The 18,048-nt window shown below is 45.4% G+C and overlaps 1 protein-coding gene across 3 annotated transcripts in view; it reads left to right on the forward strand.

The window, feature by feature from the left end:
* Positions 1 to 18,048, forward strand: part of cacnb1 (calcium channel, voltage-dependent, beta 1 subunit) — a 121,424-nt gene that overhangs the window by 80,361 nt on the left and 23,015 nt on the right. For all 3 annotated transcript variants that reach the window (XM_078224140.1, XM_078224141.1, XM_078224139.1), the window contains exons 8-9: positions 540 to 598; positions 2,778 to 2,887. In XM_078224140.1, coding sequence (XP_078080266.1) covers positions 540 to 598; positions 2,778 to 2,887 — 169 coding nt within the window. The remainder of the gene's footprint in view (positions 1 to 539; positions 599 to 2,777; positions 2,888 to 18,048) is intronic.

An 18,048-nucleotide genomic window follows, 5' to 3' on the forward strand; every position in this document is an offset into this window, starting at 1 on the left:
AATTCCACCATCCGCCGTGGCAGGATTCGAACCCAGGTCCCCAGAACATTATTTGAGTTTCTTGATTAATAGTCTAGCGATAATGCCACTAGGCCATCGCCTCCCCTTAAATAATACCCAGTGACCTAACCAATATCTATACCCTAATCAACATCACCAAAACTGATATTCTGCCCATTATTGCATTACTGTCTTCTTGTGAACAATTTGGTTGCTGAATTTCCTACATTACAATAGTGACTACACTTCAAAATTCCTCACCTGCCAAGTGTTCTGGGATGTCCTGTAGCCCTGAATGGCTCTTTGCGGTTTTCTAACTGCTGCTCGACCCCAGCTCGTGACCGGTGAGAGATAATCGCGCTGGCCGCAAATCGACTGTGTTGAGCAGTGAACCGGAATTCCTAACCTGCAGACTCGCTGCGTGAGGCTGTGCCAGAGGAATGCTAACTTGGAAAATTCACACGGCAACTAAAACAGGGCACCGTACTTTACTATTGGCAAAACATAATCGTTCTTCTCTTGTTTCTGTTTCTGTGCAGGTGACAGATATGATGCAGAAAGCTCTGTTTGACTTTCTGAAACATAAATTTGATGGAAGGTAAGGAGTTGACAAAATGTCATCTTTGCTGCATATAGTTCACAGTAAATATATACATATATATAATGTATAGGTTCCATAGTACAATGTATGATTATCCCATAGAATCACTAGAAGGGTGCCATTCGGCCCATTGAGTTTGCACCAACTCTGCGAAGGAATATCTTGCCCAGGTCCACCCTATCTCTGTAACCTCACGCGTTTACCATGATTAATCCACCTAACCTACACATCTTTGGACACTAACGGGCAATTCACTAAGGGGCAATTCAGCATGGCCAATCCACCTAACCTGCACATCATAGAATCCTACAGAGCAGAAGGAGGCCATTCGGCCCATTGGGTCTGCACCGACTACAACCCCACCCAGGTCCTATCCCTATAACCCCATGCATTTACCCTAGCTAGTCCCCCTGACACTAAGGGGCAATTTAGCATGGCCAATCCGCCTAACCCACACATCTTTGGACTGTGGGAGGAAACCGGAGCACCCGGAGGAAACCCACGCAGACACGAGGACAGTGTGCAAACTCCACACAGACAGTGGCCCAAGCCAGAGAATTGAACCCGGGTCCCCGGCGCTGTGAAGCAGCAGTGCTAACCACTGTGCCAGCATGAGCTGAATTCAACTCCCCCCCTCGCCACCCCACCCCCACCTCCCCCCCCACCCCGCGCCCTGCCAAATGGAAGGCAGAGAGAGTCCAGAGAATGGGGACGAGTTAAACTCAAACCCTCTGAACCGGAGCCGTGAGGGATCCTGAGAATTAACTTTGGGGAAGGGGGAGGCGGGTGGGGGGGCGGCGAGGAGGTTGTAGCCATGAGCGACCTTCACTTTGAAGAATCTTATGGCTGGGGGGGGGCGGGGGGAGGGGGTCTTTCCTCTCAAAACTAAGACTGAGGGAGTGACGTGATGGAAGTTTTTAAGATAATGAAATGGTAGATGTCAAGACCTAAATTAGGCCTAGGATAGAAGAATAACTATGCTATATAATAAGCAGAAGGTAATTGCTGATAAATGCAACAAGGAATTCTAGAGAAGCTTCTTACCCAGCGAATGATTAGAATGTGGAAACCACTATCACAGGGAATAGTTGAGGTGATCAGACGTATTTAATGGCAAGCTAGATAAAGACATGGGGCTGGATTCTCCGACCTCGCTCGCAGCTGAGATTCTCCCATCCCGCTCCAGTGAACGGAAATTTGCCTGAGCGCCAAATTCTCCCCCCTCGCTGGCAGTGACAGCAGGGCTGGAGAATTCCAGCCATGACCTTATTGAATGGCAAGGCAGGATTGAGGGGCCGAATGGCCTATCCTTGCTCCTAATTTCTAATGACCTTATGAAAGAGAAAGGAATGGAAGGATGTGTTCATAGTGAAATGAAGAAGAGTGGGAGGTGACTCTTGTGGACCATAAACACCTGTTGAGCTGAGTGGTTATCTCTACTATCTCACTAATATATTCATAGTAAAGCACATCAGAAAATTCTGGGGTACAGCCCCCCACTCCCTGTGGCGCAGTTACTGAGGTACTGCCCAGTGTATAACTGTCTAACAAACCAGCGAGGTCCCAAGGTTTAAGCCATGGATTATGCAGCGTTAGCCCATTTTACAAGGGGGGGGGGGAGGGGTTGGGGTATAAGTGTTGACCTCAGTGCCCTAGTGGATTGTCACAGTAACTTCATTGCAGTGTTAATGTAAGCATACTTGTGACAATAATAAATCAACTTGAACTCAGGGTTAGGGAGAGGAAAACAGCAGCTCCTGACTAGCTGCAGTGACGCCTCTTGGAAAGTACAGATGTGAGCGCAAGGGAGCCCAAGGTGGAATCAGGCTTGGTTGTCCTTTGCTGTAAATTGCTGACACTGGCTACCTTGACTCACAATGAAAAAGGGCCACGTTTGGTGATTTAGCAGAGAGTGGCTGAAACGGTAGCCCAAGGGAATCAGCAGAGATGCAAAATGTTACTTGGGAAAATACAGCGATCCTGTTTATTGCAAGCGAACAAAGCATTTATCCTACTTTGAACATGGAGCAATCCATCAAAGGTGGAGCCCTTGAGACACATGCCCTTAATGGTCAGCAGAACAGTGCGATAATTTGCTGCAGCCTCAAAGGGAAAGGCAGAGAGTGCCAGAGCTCTTTGTGAGAAGGTTGTAAGTTACCCTGCTTTCTGTTGACAGAATATCAATCACACGAGTTACTGCTGACATCTCGCTTGCCAAACGATCAGTGCTGAACAACCCCAGTAAACACACGATTATCGAACGCTCCAGCACTCGCTCCAGCCTGGGTGAGTAACTCTCTTAACTCAGGATCGAGTGGGAATTCAGTCCTTAGACGTGGAAACAAATCTGTGGTCTTTCGCAGTTTTACAATCTTATGGCAGCCTCCCTGCCTCTGTAGACCAACCCTTCAATAAATGATAAGCATGTAGCTTCTCCCCACCGGCAGAAGGAGCAAGTAACCAGGCGACACACAGATGTGCTAATCAGTAACAGGAGCATGGGGGGGGAGATGAGAAACATTTTTTCCACAGCGAGTTGGGATTTAGATTTCACTGCCTGACTCGGCGAGGGAAGTAGATTCAGTGATAACTTTCAAAAGGGATAAATACTTGAAAAGGAAAGATTTGCTGGGTATTGGGAAAAGGAGTGGACTAATTGGACGGCTCGTTCAAAAGAGCTAGCACATATCCGATGGGCTGAATGGCAGTCTCCCTTAATTCTAAGCCTAGGGGTGGGATTTTCTTGCCAACAGGGTCGTCAGGTCCTGCCGAAGTCAACAGACATTTGAGTGAGTGCCGGATTCATCGCGGGTGAACCCAACGCAGTGGGGCCCAGAAACACCGGTCTCGGTTACAGAGCGATTACCTGTGCAGTATTTCTCCAAGTCACAAAAGCAGAATGACCTCGTTTAATTCTGTAGCTCCATTTTATAATCTTCATGTTCATTAGTCAGAACATTGAATACGGGAGTTGGGACGTCTTGTTGAAGTTGTATAAGACATTGGTAAGGCCACACTTGGAATACTGTGTACAGTTCTGGTCACCCTATTATAGAAAGGATGTTATTAAACTAGAAAGAGTGCAGAAAAGATTTACTAGGATGCTACCGGAACTTGATTATTTGAGTTATAAGGAGAGGCTGGATAGACTGGGACTTTTTCTCTGGAGCGTAGAAGGCTGAGGAGGTGATCTTTTAGAGGTCTATAAAATAATGAGGGGCATAGATCAGCGAGATAGCCAATATCTTTTCCTAAAGGCAGGGGAATCTAAAACTAGAGGGCATAGGTTTAAGGTCAGGGGAGAGATACGAAAGTGTCCGGAGGGGCAAGTTTTTCACACAGAGGGTGGTGAGCGTCTGGAACAAGCTGCCAGAGGTAGTAGTAGAGGGGGGTACAATTTTGTCTTTTAAAAAGCATTTAGACAGTTACATGGGTAAAATGGGTATCGAGGGGTATGGGTCAAGTGCGGGCAATTGGGACTAGCTTAAGGGTTTAAAAAAAAGGGCGGCATGGACAAGTTGGGCCAAAGGGCCTGTTTCCAAGATGTAAACCTCTATGACTCTATGTTTAACTCCTCTTCCTGACTTCTTGCTACTGAAGCTTTTTGAATAGTGTTATTGTCTAAAGAGCTCAGTAAAACTGTGTTAACCTTCAATTTTCAATGCATGAAAAAAAAGCCTTGCAAATTCTGGAAGATATTATTTGGTTAACAGATTGAGAAATTACTTAAATTGTAGTGATACATAGATCTGTGGAGTTGGATCGAATAATGCAGTGGCGTGCTGTTGCCGTGCCCTAGACCTGGAACATCAGACTCTGCCACCCTCCCTGCGTGATTCTTATTGTTAACATCAAGGAAGAAACAGCAGCAAGTCCTGCAGATGAAAAATGTCAGATAGATGAGTAGACAGCACCACTTAAAGCCAGGAGGTGGTATTACTGGCATTTCTGTCACTAACAATGGAGCCAAAAGGCAGATGCATCAGCACAACCTCAAAAATAGGTTCAAACGAAACTTGGGAAAAGTTACAGTCACAGCTCTCCAATTATAAACGGAACCTTCATTCTTTATTTCTTAAAAAAAATGTATCTGGGGCACGTGCTCCAAACTATTGCCACCTGCTTTGTCAGTGTGTATGCAGTGTACCTACAGGTGACTGACTGATCGAGGCAGGAAATTCGAGACTATATGACTGGCGTCTTTGAATGCTGAAGCAGTTGGCTGCTCTGAGAGATTTCCTGTTCTGCAAAGCTAACAGTTGGGTCACATCAGCCAAGCAAAATACATTAAACTGGAGGGAGAGTTGAGGAGAATTTACTTTTTTGTATGAAGTGCTTTCCTTCTGCCTCATTATCAACTGAAGACATGTTTTAATAACTTCAACTTTTTTAGCCAAACAGCTAGATTTTTTGAAGTTTATTTATTAGTGTCACAAGTCGGCTTACATTAACACTGCAATGAAGTTACTGTGAAAATCCCCGAGTCGCCACACTCCGGCGCCTGTTCGGGTACACTGAGGGAGAATTTAGCACGGCCAATGCACCCTAACCTGTACGTCTTTCGGACTGTGGGAGGAAACCAGGGCACCCGGAGGAAACCCACGCAGACACAGGGAAAACGTGCAGACTCCACACAGACGGTGACCCAAGCCGGGAATCGAACCCAGGTCCTTGATGCTGTGAGGCAGCAGTGCCACCTGCTGTCCAGGCAGCTCTGGTGATATCACTGTCAGAGAGGAGCCTTCACACCCCCCCCTTGGTGTTGATTGCTTTTGGGGGCACATAGTCAAACTGACATTCGTTGACTCTAAGCTAGTACATCCTGAGTCAGGATGCTATTGACTCAGAGCGCAGTTAATTAAAAAAATTAAGTTATATTCTTAAGTAGAGTGCTGTCATTATGTTTTTACCCCCGCCTTGTGTGTAATAACTACTGATTTACCAATAATTATTTAATCAACTACCTGATTTAAAATAAAAGCAAAATGCTGCGGATGTTGGAATCTGAAACAGAAAATGCTGGAAAATCTCAGCAGGTCTGACAGCATCCGTGGAGAGAGAATAGAGCCAACGTCTGGATGACCCTTTGCCAGAGCTGATTTAAAAGTTTTGCTTCTCGTATGTTCCAGCCAAATTTCAACCATTACACTTCAGAGTTGCGGAAGTTTCTTTAAAAAGGGGAGCTGGAAAGGTAGTGATTTCCCGTGAGTTTCCTGTGAACTGCGTCCTGAAATTGACAAGAACCCGTCAAGCTGTAAATCTCCCTCCCTGGAAGTACAGTGTTTGACTTTAGGAGGTACCTGTTTGCAGCAATTCAGATTTGTGAAAGAGAGAAACAGGTCAGAACCTTAACAGTAAAATACAGCACTGTGTGTTACACATGACAACATTTCTACCACCATAAAATTGTGTATTATCCAGTTTACCCTTAGCAACAAGGCAGGAAATTTGATAGTATATTGCAAAGTAACACTGACTCACATGTGTTTCATAGAATCCCAACAGCACAGGAGAGACCGTTCTGCCCAATGAGTCTGCATCAATTCTCTGACAGAGCATCTTACCCAGGCCTTATCCCCAAAACCTCACATGGCTAATCTACCTAACCTACACATCTTGTGACACTAAGGCTGGGTGAATTTGGCATAGCCAATTCACCTAGCCTGCACATCTTTGGACTGCGGGAGGAAACCAGAGGAAACACACACAGACATGGGAAGAATGTGCAAACTCCACACAGTCACCCAAGGCTGGAATTCATAGAAAGTCATAGAAACCCTACAGTGCAGAAACAGGCCATTCGGCCCATCGAGTCTGCACCGACCACAATCCCACCCAGGCTCTACTCCCATATCCCTACACATTTACCCGCTAATCCCTCTAACCTACACATCTCAGGACACTAAGGGGCAATTTAGCATGGCCAATCAACCTAACCCGCACATCTTTGGACTGTGGGAGGAAACCGGAGCACCCAGAGGAAACCCACGCAGACACGAGGAGAATGTGCAAACTCCACACAGACAGTGACCCAAGCCGGGAATCGAACCCAGGTTTCTGGAGCTGTGAGGCAGCAGTGCTAACCACGGTGCCTGCATGCCACCCATTAAATGTTTGATGGGTGAGAAACTAGCTGAAAGATAAATAAACACAATGAACACTATTGAGATGAGTAAAGCTGTAATAGGAAGGCGTGGTTAATGAGATGCCTCGGGGGTCATATTCTAAGGTGATTATTGTTTTAAATTTAAACCAAAGCTTTAGATTCACAATGCAAATTCAGCTCTAATTAAAAACATGATCTGGTCATTATTGCATTGTTTGTGGGAGCTTGCTGTGTGTAAGTTGGTTGCTATGTTTGTAACTACACTTCAGAAGTACCAGATTGGCTGGACAATGCCATGAAAGGTGCTACAGAGATGCAAGGCTGTTTTTCTTCAAATTGATCAAATGACGCCAAATCGGAAGATGCAATTGATGTGGAAGAAACAGCTCAGAAATGACAGAATGAGTTGAACATAAATATGGAGGAGCAATGGCAGATGAAGTTCCTGCCCTTCGGAAGGAAAACTGAATGAGGGAATATTCCACGGGTGATGTTAAAATAGCTCGGAATGGAATTAAAAGAAATCTAGAAGACTTCATACTCAGTTTGTCCTATTGCTGAAAATCATGAATGAGCTTAATGGAATGCTGTACCATGTTGTCCGTACTGTAGTGTACAAGTCGTGGGACTTGTGCTCAAACCGCGGTGTGACTCCAATGTCCAGACACGTCAACAAAGCTGAGAGAAAACATTCAATTAGTGGTTAATGTAGCGAGGAACCACATGGCAGACTCTGAATGTTAGAAGTTTTGAGGGAAGTTTGGAGACACTCAAGCCAGGGTTTTGCAGTCCTCCCACAGTGTTGCTCCCCCAGAGGATGTGGCAAGTGTAATGACTTATATCAGGAAAATGAGATGGGCCTGTTAGAATATGAACTCCCTGATTAAGGGCCTTTGGACAGTTCCCCTCCTTTTAGGGAGCTGCCCCTTCTGAGTTATTCCGAAATTAATTTGATTTTGTTTATTTGGTTGGACAACAAAAGATGTCCCTGATTAAGGGCCAAATTGATGGGCCAATCAGGGAGCCTCTTGCTTTGTAGTTAACCAGGAGTGTCAGTTCCTCTGGGACTCTGAGTGCAGACCGTTAACTGAAAGCTCTCTGTATGCTGCTGTCAGACTTGTAAATAAAGGGATTTTGGTGAAGGGACTTTTGCCTCCGAGAACTCATTACAGCATGTCATTTACTTTGACGGGCCGTAATATCCCTTAGGGGAGAAGGGACTGTAAAATACTGACCTTGGTCCCTTGATGTCCCAGATCTACCTTGTCCATCAACTCGTTCCTTTCATTTACTTGACGATGAAAGAGAGATTGCTTGTCTGCAATGATAACCAGTTGCTAAACCAAAAGAGAACAAAGATTTTAACTTACAGCATCGAGACCCCTAGGCCTGAGCCAACTTCCAGAGTCGGCCACTACAGACAGGGTTTACATTGTTGTTGCAGCTGCTACTTGTAATAAATGTTTTTTCTCCCTCCACCACCCCCCCTCCCCCCCTTTCATCTCTCATTCGCTGATGTGATGCCCCCAAATGAGTTCCAAGAAGAAAATCAGGAACGGGATTTGTTGGGAATCTTGTCTCATTTGCCAATCACTTTCAAGAACTTGACCAAGACATTATGTTGTTTTCCTTCACTTCCTGTTGCGATTTCATCACCTCGTAATACAATAATCTCTGGATCTCAGTGAAAATTGAACTTTAAAAGGTGCACCCATTTAACTGTGCTATTTAACAGCCACATTTACATAGGACATGTTCCAGGTCATTGATCTTAGACCCTTTCTTTTTCCTCCCTGTACCAGCAGGGACGTGGGTAGTTAATATCTAACTTTATGGGAAGGGGGAACGAGAATTTAGATGTAGGAGCCAAACACTAACAAATCTGGCAGAGAGATTTTCTAACAATCGACAGCTATGAAACGTAAGGGGTGGAATTCTCCCAAAATTGCACAGAATGTTGGAGCAGGCGATAAAAACGATGTGAAACTCACTGGTTTCACACCTGCCTCGTCCTGCCTGATCAAAAGGCACTCTCTTCAATTGCTGTGTTGACGAGGATCACACAGCCAGCTGGAGGGGCGGGGCTTAAACTCACCGGCAAAGCTGGGATTCGGATACGTCAAGCCGTATAGTGATATTAAAATTAATTCTAATTCATGGAAATCAAACTCACGTCCTTTCCGGGTCTGAACCTGATTACATTGTCAGTGGGCGGAGGAAGATCTCCAACTGAGATCTCGCTGCCGCAAATCCCGTTGTGACCCTCTCGCGAGGTTTAGCGGCCATAGCAGGACTTGCGGCGAATGAGCTCAGAGAATCGTGCCCGAGGTGTGCTGGTCCTCTCAGCTCATTTTCTGCCCGTGTGATTTTTTTTTTATTGGTAGGATAACCATGGAGGAGGGGAAATGATAGTGTTAGGAATGGGAATATGTACAATTCAGACAGTCACAGTGTTAATGTTACTAATCCTCACAGCTGCCCATTCCAACTCACACGAGCTACTCGGGGATCTTTCAGGGAGCTACAGATCTGTACAAATTAAACAAATTTTTAAAAAGGTGCAGCAGACTGTGTCCACACAGCACATTTAAGCCGAACTCAAAAAGAAATTAGTCGCCAGACATCTTTTTTTATTTTGTGTCACCTCAGATGTTTCTTTCCGTCCTGGAACGAGGTTGTATCGAAAACGTGAAGGCCGCCTGGCCACTTGGCCTGTCTGGTAACTTTAAAAGTGGACGGGTCACATGAAACTGTTTGCAATTGACTTTCAAGGGGCTTAATTGTCGATGGGCTTGCTTCCCTGACCACCGTGTGGGCCTCCCGAGTGAAATATCGCCCATGCGCACAGTCGCATTGGGTTGGCACCCCCTTCCAAACAACATATAATTCTGGCCTATATTTTTAATTCTTCAAAATGATGATCTACAAAGTAACATGGGTTTGGAAAGTAATACTGATGGTTAAAAAAATCTCAGGTGAACAACTAACATGCAAAATACATCTCAATAAGGTTGTAGTTTCACCCTTCAACAGCAATAACATCAACTTGCGTTTACATAGCGCCTTTAATGTAATAGAGTGTCCCGAATCACTTCACAAGACCATTATCAAAGAAATTTGCGCCCAGCCACCCAAGGAAATTTTGGGGAGGTGGCTTGGTCAAAGAGGTAAGTTTTAAAAAGTGTCTTCAAGGAGGGAAGAGAGGCGGAGAAGTTTAGAGAGGAAATTCCAGAGCTTCAGGCCTTGGCAGCTGAAGGCATGACTGCCAGTGCTGGGATGATTAAAACCAGGAATACTCAAGATGCCAGAATTAGAGGAGTGCAGATATCTCAGAGGCTTTTGGAGCTGGAAGAGCTCAGAGGTAGGGGTAAGACCGAAGAGGGATTGGAAAATGAGGATGAGAATTTTAGGATCAAAGTGTTGCTTACCTGGTCTGCAAGCCCACCAGTGATATGTGAATGGTTCTTAGTGTGAGATAAGACATGGGCAGCAGAGATTTTGGATGACCTCACTCTTACAGAGGTTAATCATAAAATGCCTAGAGTGCAGAAGGAGGCCATTTGGCCCATCAAGTCTACACTGACCACAATCCCACCCAAGCCCTATCCCCATAACCCCACGTATTTACGCTAGCTAGTCCCCCGAACGCTAAGGACCAATTTGGCACGGCCAATCAACCTAACCTGCACATCTTTGGACTGTGGGAGGAAACCGGAGCACCCGGAGGAAACCCTCGCAGACACGGGGGAGAATGTGCAGATTCCGCACAGACAGTCACCCCAGTCGGGAATCAAACCCGGGTCCCTGGCGCTGTGAGGCAGCAGTGCTAACCCACTGTGCCACAGTGTGGGAGGAAAGCCGGGAGTGCGGTGGAGTAGTCTGTGATAATTTGCTGCCCATTCACTGAAGAAAGGAGAAATCTGGAGCAAATTCTTTCTCAACATAAGCTTATTCATATAACCCAGAGAGCCCAGACACAGACTCCATTTTCCCTGCACATAAGAATAATGCCCTAACCTTTCCCCAGTTGGTACCAGCTCCTCTGGCTTACAACTAGAACATGCTCTTCATTGTGACACTCAAGTCTAGAGATGACAGAAACTTGAGGGTTTCGGGTGGAGATGAGCTGAGGTGGGATAGAGTTTGGTGGTGTTATGGCAACGGTATGGAGATCTGGTTGGAAGCTCATCTTGGGTTAAGTGTAACACCAAGGTGGCAAAGTCTGATCCAGACTCAGGCAGTGACCAAGGAGAGAGAACGAGTCCCACTGCCAGCGAGAATGGAGAGTTTGGTGCTCAGTCTTTTATACAGTAAATGGTAGAGCCCTTAGAAATATTAGCATACAGAGGGATCTAGGTTTGCAGATTCACAGTTCCCTAAAGGTGGCAACTCAGGTGGACAAGGTAGTCAAGAAGGCATATGGCATGCTGGCCTTCATTAGTCGGGGCGGTGAGTATAGGAATTGGAAAATCATGTTGCAGCTGCATAAGACTTTGGTTAGGCCGCATTTGAAGTTTTGTGTACACTTCTGGTTGCCACACTACTGGAAGGATGTTGATGCATTGGAAAGGGTACAGAAGAGATTTACCAGGATGTTGCCTGGTTTGGAGGATATGAACTATGAAGAAAGTTGGAACAAATTTGGATTGTTTTTATTGGCGAGTCAGAGGATGAGGGGGGACCAGATAGGGGTTTACAAGACAGGCTTGGATAGAGTGGATAATCAGAGTCTATTTCCCAGGGTCGAAGGGTCAATTACTCGGGGGCACAGGTTGAAAATGAGAGGGGGAATGTTTAAAAGAGATGTAAGGGGCAGGCTCTTCACACAGAGGGTGGTGAATGCCCGGAACGCGCTGCCGGAGGAGGTGGTGGGAGCAGATTCTATAACAACTTTCAAGAGGCATCTGGATAGATACATGAATAGGCCGGGAATAGAGGGACATGTATGGGCAAGAAAATATTAGATTAGAGAGACATCTGTGTCGGTACAAACTTGGTGGGCCGAAGGGCCTGTTCCTGTGCTGTACTGTTCTTTGTTAAATCTCTGATCACAGCAGCGGGACCCGGAGAATCCCAGCTGCAGCTGAATTCAGAAAAGTCCGGCCCAAGTCTGGCTCGAAATCAGAGCTTGTGGCAGGAATGAAAGACAATGGGGTGAATGTTCCCGTTCCACCCGCCACGGGAATTGTAGCGGGCGGTGCGGTGGGGGGGCGCAGGCAGACCATGGAAAGGTCAGTTGACCTCGGGCGGGATTTCCCGGTTTCAGAGCGAGCCCAGCCGGAAAATCCCACCCTATTGCTGGATTTTCTGGCCCATCCTCAGTGGGAATTGGCAGGACCGGAAAATTTAGAGAGCAGCCAAAAGTCCTTGGTCGGGAAATCCTGCCCAGCGACTCTGGGCTTCCCAAAATTTAATTTAACGCAGATAACAAAGACTGAAATTGTCACCTGTCTATCGCTGGTAATCCAATGTTACTCTTTCACAATAAAAAAAACACAAATAAATGGAAACTTTAAACAATGTTAAAACAAAATTTATCTTTTCTCTTAGTTCAAATTAGCTGACTTCAAATTCAGAGCCAAAGGCTACTCAAAAACAAAGTGTTGGAAATACACAACAGGTCCGTGGGTGAAGTCAGTTTAACCTAGGAGCCATTCTGCTCTTGATTGCTAATCACAGTGGATACAAGTTAGGCCTTTGCAATTTATTCCAAGATCATAATAAAATTAATGCATCAATTCTGATAATTAACAGGTAATCTTCTTAACTCTACTCTAATATACTGATCAATTCTAATCTGAATTTTAATAAATATTGCTGTGTAGCATGCTTTGAACTTTTTAAACTGACTGTATTGGATTTTTCTCTCTCATTCTCTCACTCCATCACTACTCTCCTTCCTCTTCAGATGTTCTGGGTATGTATATTTACCATAAGGTGTAACCCATTCCATTATCCTGTGTCTTGTCCGTGTGTGTGCCTTATCCCTTGCACTGGGTTCTGACTGAAGGCTATGGAAAGTAGCACTCTCCTGGGATCGCGATTTGATTCGGAAACTGGCTGCCCCTTGCCGGTTTGTCCTCTGGATGAGAAAACGATGCAAGAAGCATGGATGGTTTCAGACAAACACTTTGTGCATGCTCCCTTTGCTTTCAGTTGAAGAATAGCCTTGGATATCGAGGACAGTATCAGCAGTAGGGCAGGTAGCACATTTGATCTACCAATGCCAGCGGCTTGCAGGTAGGGTATTGGAAGATGTTCAGGCCACTCTCCAGAGCTGTAGGGCACTCACTAGTGTCACAGAAGAGGAACAAGAAACAGAAGCCATGAATCCCATTTGCCCCATCAACGTGAGTGCCATCAGCCTACCATAGATAGCTTATAAAGTCTTGCCTCTGGGTTACCAGATTTTGCTGGTGTTTCGGATGTGCGACACTGCTGATATCAGGAGTTTCACTTCAATTGATCGTTTTGGGACATTGATGTTGGTTGGCATAGTCCTGAGACTGGAAGGCCCCAAGTTGACCTGCGTTTAGTTAACTGATTTCCATTGGGGGCAGTGATTGACACTGACATTCATGAGCGAGAGAGATTCTGATAACTTCCACACGCATAAAATAAATCCAAATTAAAATTCAGCTTTCTCCAATATTTGAACTTGCTTTAAAAAGAATAAAGCCATTGTTGCACATGTCCTGTTGGATGTGATTGATGGTTTCAGTTGATTAAACATATTTCAAAAGTATTTTTTTGTAGAGTCGTGCTGAGACCCTGTTCCTGGTCCCCTTTAGTATACAATAGAAATTGGGAGATAATTGAGTTCCCAGATGTTGGTCTTGCACAGTTAGTTGAACCCTGAACATGGGAATAATTGCAAGTAAAATATAAATATCATAAACTGATGGGATATTTTTTAAGTTTGGAGAAGGTCAGTGTTAACAAGCTTTGCAATGAATTAACATCTCGAGCAAGGCTTTGTCCTGTCAAATCTCTTGACAGATAACCTCGAATGTACATAGCTGGAGTGTGAAGGATAGAGGGACCACTTTGTGTCTTTATCTCGTGGAAATATTAGTTTAGTCAAGACAAATCTGGCTGTGTCCGAAACTCAGTAGTGGTTCCTCTGTTGTTTGTGAGAGTGGCAGAGTTTCACTATGAGTACATCAAAAACCTGGCCACACTTTCAGTCAGGGGTGCAGGATAATCAGGAGAGGAGTAGTGGGGCTGGCTGGTGGATAGACACTTCACAAGTGCTAAGTCCAATGATTTTTCTGTGTGCTGAGCTATCTGATCTCAGTAGTATGAAAGTAGTTGTATTCTACCATTAGCCTCAGCGCCCTTGAAGTAGGAAAGGGAAAATTCAAATAACGTATCTTGACCATGTTGCCTTCCACAGTCGGATAGCTGACTAACACTGTACTATCTAATCTGAGTTCACGCATGGAAAGTGGCCACGAGTGGCTGTTGGTATCTGTGGAACTGCAATCCTTTCTTCTCACTCTTTCGTGGGATGTGGGTGTCACAGCAGATCAACATTGTTTATCTCCAATTCTCGGCCCTTTCAGGGTCAATGGAATGACCACCGTGGATGTGGAAATGGCAGGTTTCCTTTCCCTAAGGGCCATTTGGGCTTTTGACAATGATTAACAATAGTAATGGTGACCATGAAACTAGCTTGAATGTTAAATTCCACCGGCTACCACAGTGGGATTTGAACCCATGTCCTCTGAATAGCCAATCCAGTGACACTACCACTACACCAGCTCTACCACCACAGAACAGACACAATCTAACATGACCAATTGCCTATAAGAGAGCAGGGATGGTCGTGCACAGTAGTGGATAGTTGATGGTGCCGTTCTTTTAAGAACACAGAGATCATTGAGTTTGAAACTCAAGTGTTGTCCTGGTAACTCAGAAATTCACATGGACTTGATATGACCCAGCAGATATTCAAGTAGATTCAATTCGCAGGGGTGGGATTGGTGCACTATCTCCAACTCTTCATCCCAACCCAGCAATTTAGTGATTAGAATAAGGGATCAGGGTAAGCATTAATGCAGTGTTTGAGGCTGAGACTAGCTTTATCTCATTTTGACCTCTGTGTTGTTTGAGGTTCTGTTCTTCTGTTGAGGATGCATGTAGCTGTCTTGCAGCCAATGTAAGCTGCCTGCTACAACACCAGAATATTCACTGCTGTGTACAACCTGCTACATGGATGGTCCACTAGCAGATCGTGCACTGGCAGTGTGCTGTTAACCAGAGTGCAGGGGATATGCTGTAAACCAGTAGTTAAGACACTGCTATCCACCATTTTTTTCTTGATTCTTTCTTGAGAGTCATAGAATCATAGAATCGTGCAGTGCAGAAGGAGGCCATTTGGCCCATCGAATCTGCACCGACCACCCAGGCCCTATCCTTATAACCCCATGTATTTACCCTAGCTAGTCCCCCTGATACTAAGGGGCAATTTTAGCAAGGTCAATCCACCTAACCCGCACATCTTTGGACCATCTTTGGAGTCGCTGGCAAGGCCCGGCATCTTGTTGCCATCCCTAATTGCCCCCTGAGCTGAGCCCATTCGCAAGAAAGCAGCAGTTGAGAGTCAACCACATTGCTGCGGCTCTGGAGTTGCGTGTAGGCCAGACCGGGTAAGGACGGCAGATTTCCTTCCCTAAAGGACATTAGTGAACCAAATTGGCTTTTGCAACAATCGATGATAGTTGGCATGGTCACCATTACTGAGAGCAACTCTTTAAAAATATTGCATTCCAGGTTTATGAATTGGATTTAAAGTTGAGCCCATGTCCCCAAAGCATTGGTTTGGGCCCCCGGATTACTGGTCCAGTGACGTTACTACTATGCCACCACTTCCCCCCAAATACATGCATGCAGCATGCAGACAGTGCATTACAATTGCATTACTAACCCACTCGTATAGAACACATACAATTATTTCATTCGTATGTGGAGGATTGATGACTACTTTGCATGTGGAGAATGCATTATTTTCTAGCATACATGAACCGCATTACCAACAGAAACGGCAATGGAGGACATGGGTCACCATCAGGTATGCAAAAAATGCATTACTATGTGGCATGCAGAAGATGGCATGCAGGAAATGCGTCACTACCAAGCATGCAAAAAACATCTTGAGGAAATGCAATCTGGAATGCAAAAATATGTTACAGTTTGCATCAATATCTGAAAACATCCCACACTGAATGCAGAGACCAAGAATGGTTTAGTTACAAGCAATAAAAATATTTAAATTACAGAGATCAGACCAGGTACAGTATAATCATTTCATAGAGTTTTTTATTGTATTTCCTCTGCTAACCTATCTAGTGTTCTGTTATTTTCGAAGCTGTATTTTGAATGCCACTGTATTTGCATTGTTGAGTTATGACATGCCCGGTGTTAATGATGTTGTCTGCTGAAGACTCATTATCTTGCATTGGTGTTAAAGACACTGATTTGACTAAATTGGATTGCCCCCAAAACAGTGCAGGGACCATCTAACCCCCATTCACTGATTGAAATGTAGCCAGCTCTTTGTGCTGCTTGCACATTAGAATCATTTCTGAGTGGAGCCACTATTATGGTGAGCATTGGCTGCACACACTTTTTTTATTCATTCATTCATGGGACATGGGCATCGCTGGCTGGCCAGCATTTATTGCCCATCCCTAGTTGTCCTTGAGAAGGTGGTGATGAGCTGCCTTCTTGAATCGCTGCAGTCCATGTTCTGTGGGTTGACCCACAATGCCGTTAGGGAGGGAATTCCAGGATTTTGACCCAACTGCGAAGGAACGGTGATATGTTCCCAACTCACGATGGTGAGTGGCTTGGAGGGGAACTTGCAGGTGCTGGTATTCCCATTTATCTGCTGCCCATGTCCTTCTAGATGGAAGTGGTAGTGGGTTTGGTGAATTGCTGCAGTGCATCTTGTAGATGGTACACGCTGCTGCTACTGAGCATCGGTGGTGGAGGGATTCAATGTTTGTGGATGTGGTGCCAATCAAGCGGGCTGCTTTGTCCTGGATGGTGTCAAGCTTCTTGAGTGTTGTTGGAGCTGCACCCATCCAGGTAAGTGGGGAGTATTCCATCAGACTCCTGACTTGTGCCTTGTAGATGGACATCTGCAGGAGACTCAAACTCAGAACTTCCTGGCACCACTTAAAGGGAGGTGCGTTGGAACGAGGGCAGTATGCTGGGAGAATGAATTTACGGAATTAATTTATCCTGGCAAACAGTGAGGGAATGGCACGACATGGGAGAGAGCAAACTTTCGGACACTACTCAGCTTGGAGGAGGTGGAGCAGACTTTTACATCTACAGGACACCTTCCAAACACACCACCCAAAGGCAGTGGGAGCAGATTGACTTGAAGGTCAGTTCCAACAATCGAGCTTTGATGATCTGAATGCAGTGCTGCAAGAAATTCATGTTCTCACAAATAGTCAATTTCAGTGAATGCATCTCTGAATGCCACATCCGAGCTAACTACATTACTAGCCCCGATCACTGCTCAATTCATAACATCCCCAATCACTCATCTACAAACAGTGTGTGTGTCAATCAGGACTCGTATCCATTACTCATATCCTTCACCCCATCCTCTCTTACACTTAACACTGCTGCAAGCCTCACACCCACATCTCGCAGCTGGCACACATTGGCAGCTACTCAACCGTGACAACCACATCACCCAGATTGCACAGGACTCATTACACACTTTGCTCTTTCTCTTGCAGGACAAGGTGAGTGCACAGTTGGAGGCAGCAGGCAGTAACAGGAGGACAGGCACACCTGCAAGTCCTAGTCCCAGTAAGGAGACAGTACTGGTCATTCTTGGGACACCCATTGCTGTGGCCATGGCCAGTGGTGGGTCTGAAACCACCTAAGGTGAATGTATCCTCATACACACACTGCTCCTTCTCACATCCACTTCTGCCGTCTTGCAAACGCTTTTGATTTACAATCCGTGCATGATGTAAATATGTCATCCTTAATTATCACATTCATCCCGCACCATGGCCTTCCCCTGTGCCTTTTTCTTTCAAATGTCTAAGAGGTACAACCTAACCAGGCAGTGGAGAAACAGCAACAAGAGAGTTGTGATGAAGACACAGCACCATCACCCGACTTCACACTCACAACGACTGTGAGCTTGGACGCTAACACTGCGCATATCTTACAGAAAAGATTAGAGGCAGAATCTGCAAATGCTGATATAATGGGTGGCACAGTGGTTAGCATTGCTGCCTCACAGCGCCAGGGACCCGGGTTCAATTCCAGCCTCGGGTGACTGACTGTGTGGAGTTTATACATTCTC

The sequence above is a fragment of the Mustelus asterias genome, chromosome 11 (assembly GCF_964213995.1).
Source record: "Mustelus asterias chromosome 11, sMusAst1.hap1.1, whole genome shotgun sequence".
Taxonomy (NCBI): Eukaryota; Metazoa; Chordata; class Chondrichthyes; order Carcharhiniformes; family Triakidae; genus Mustelus; species Mustelus asterias.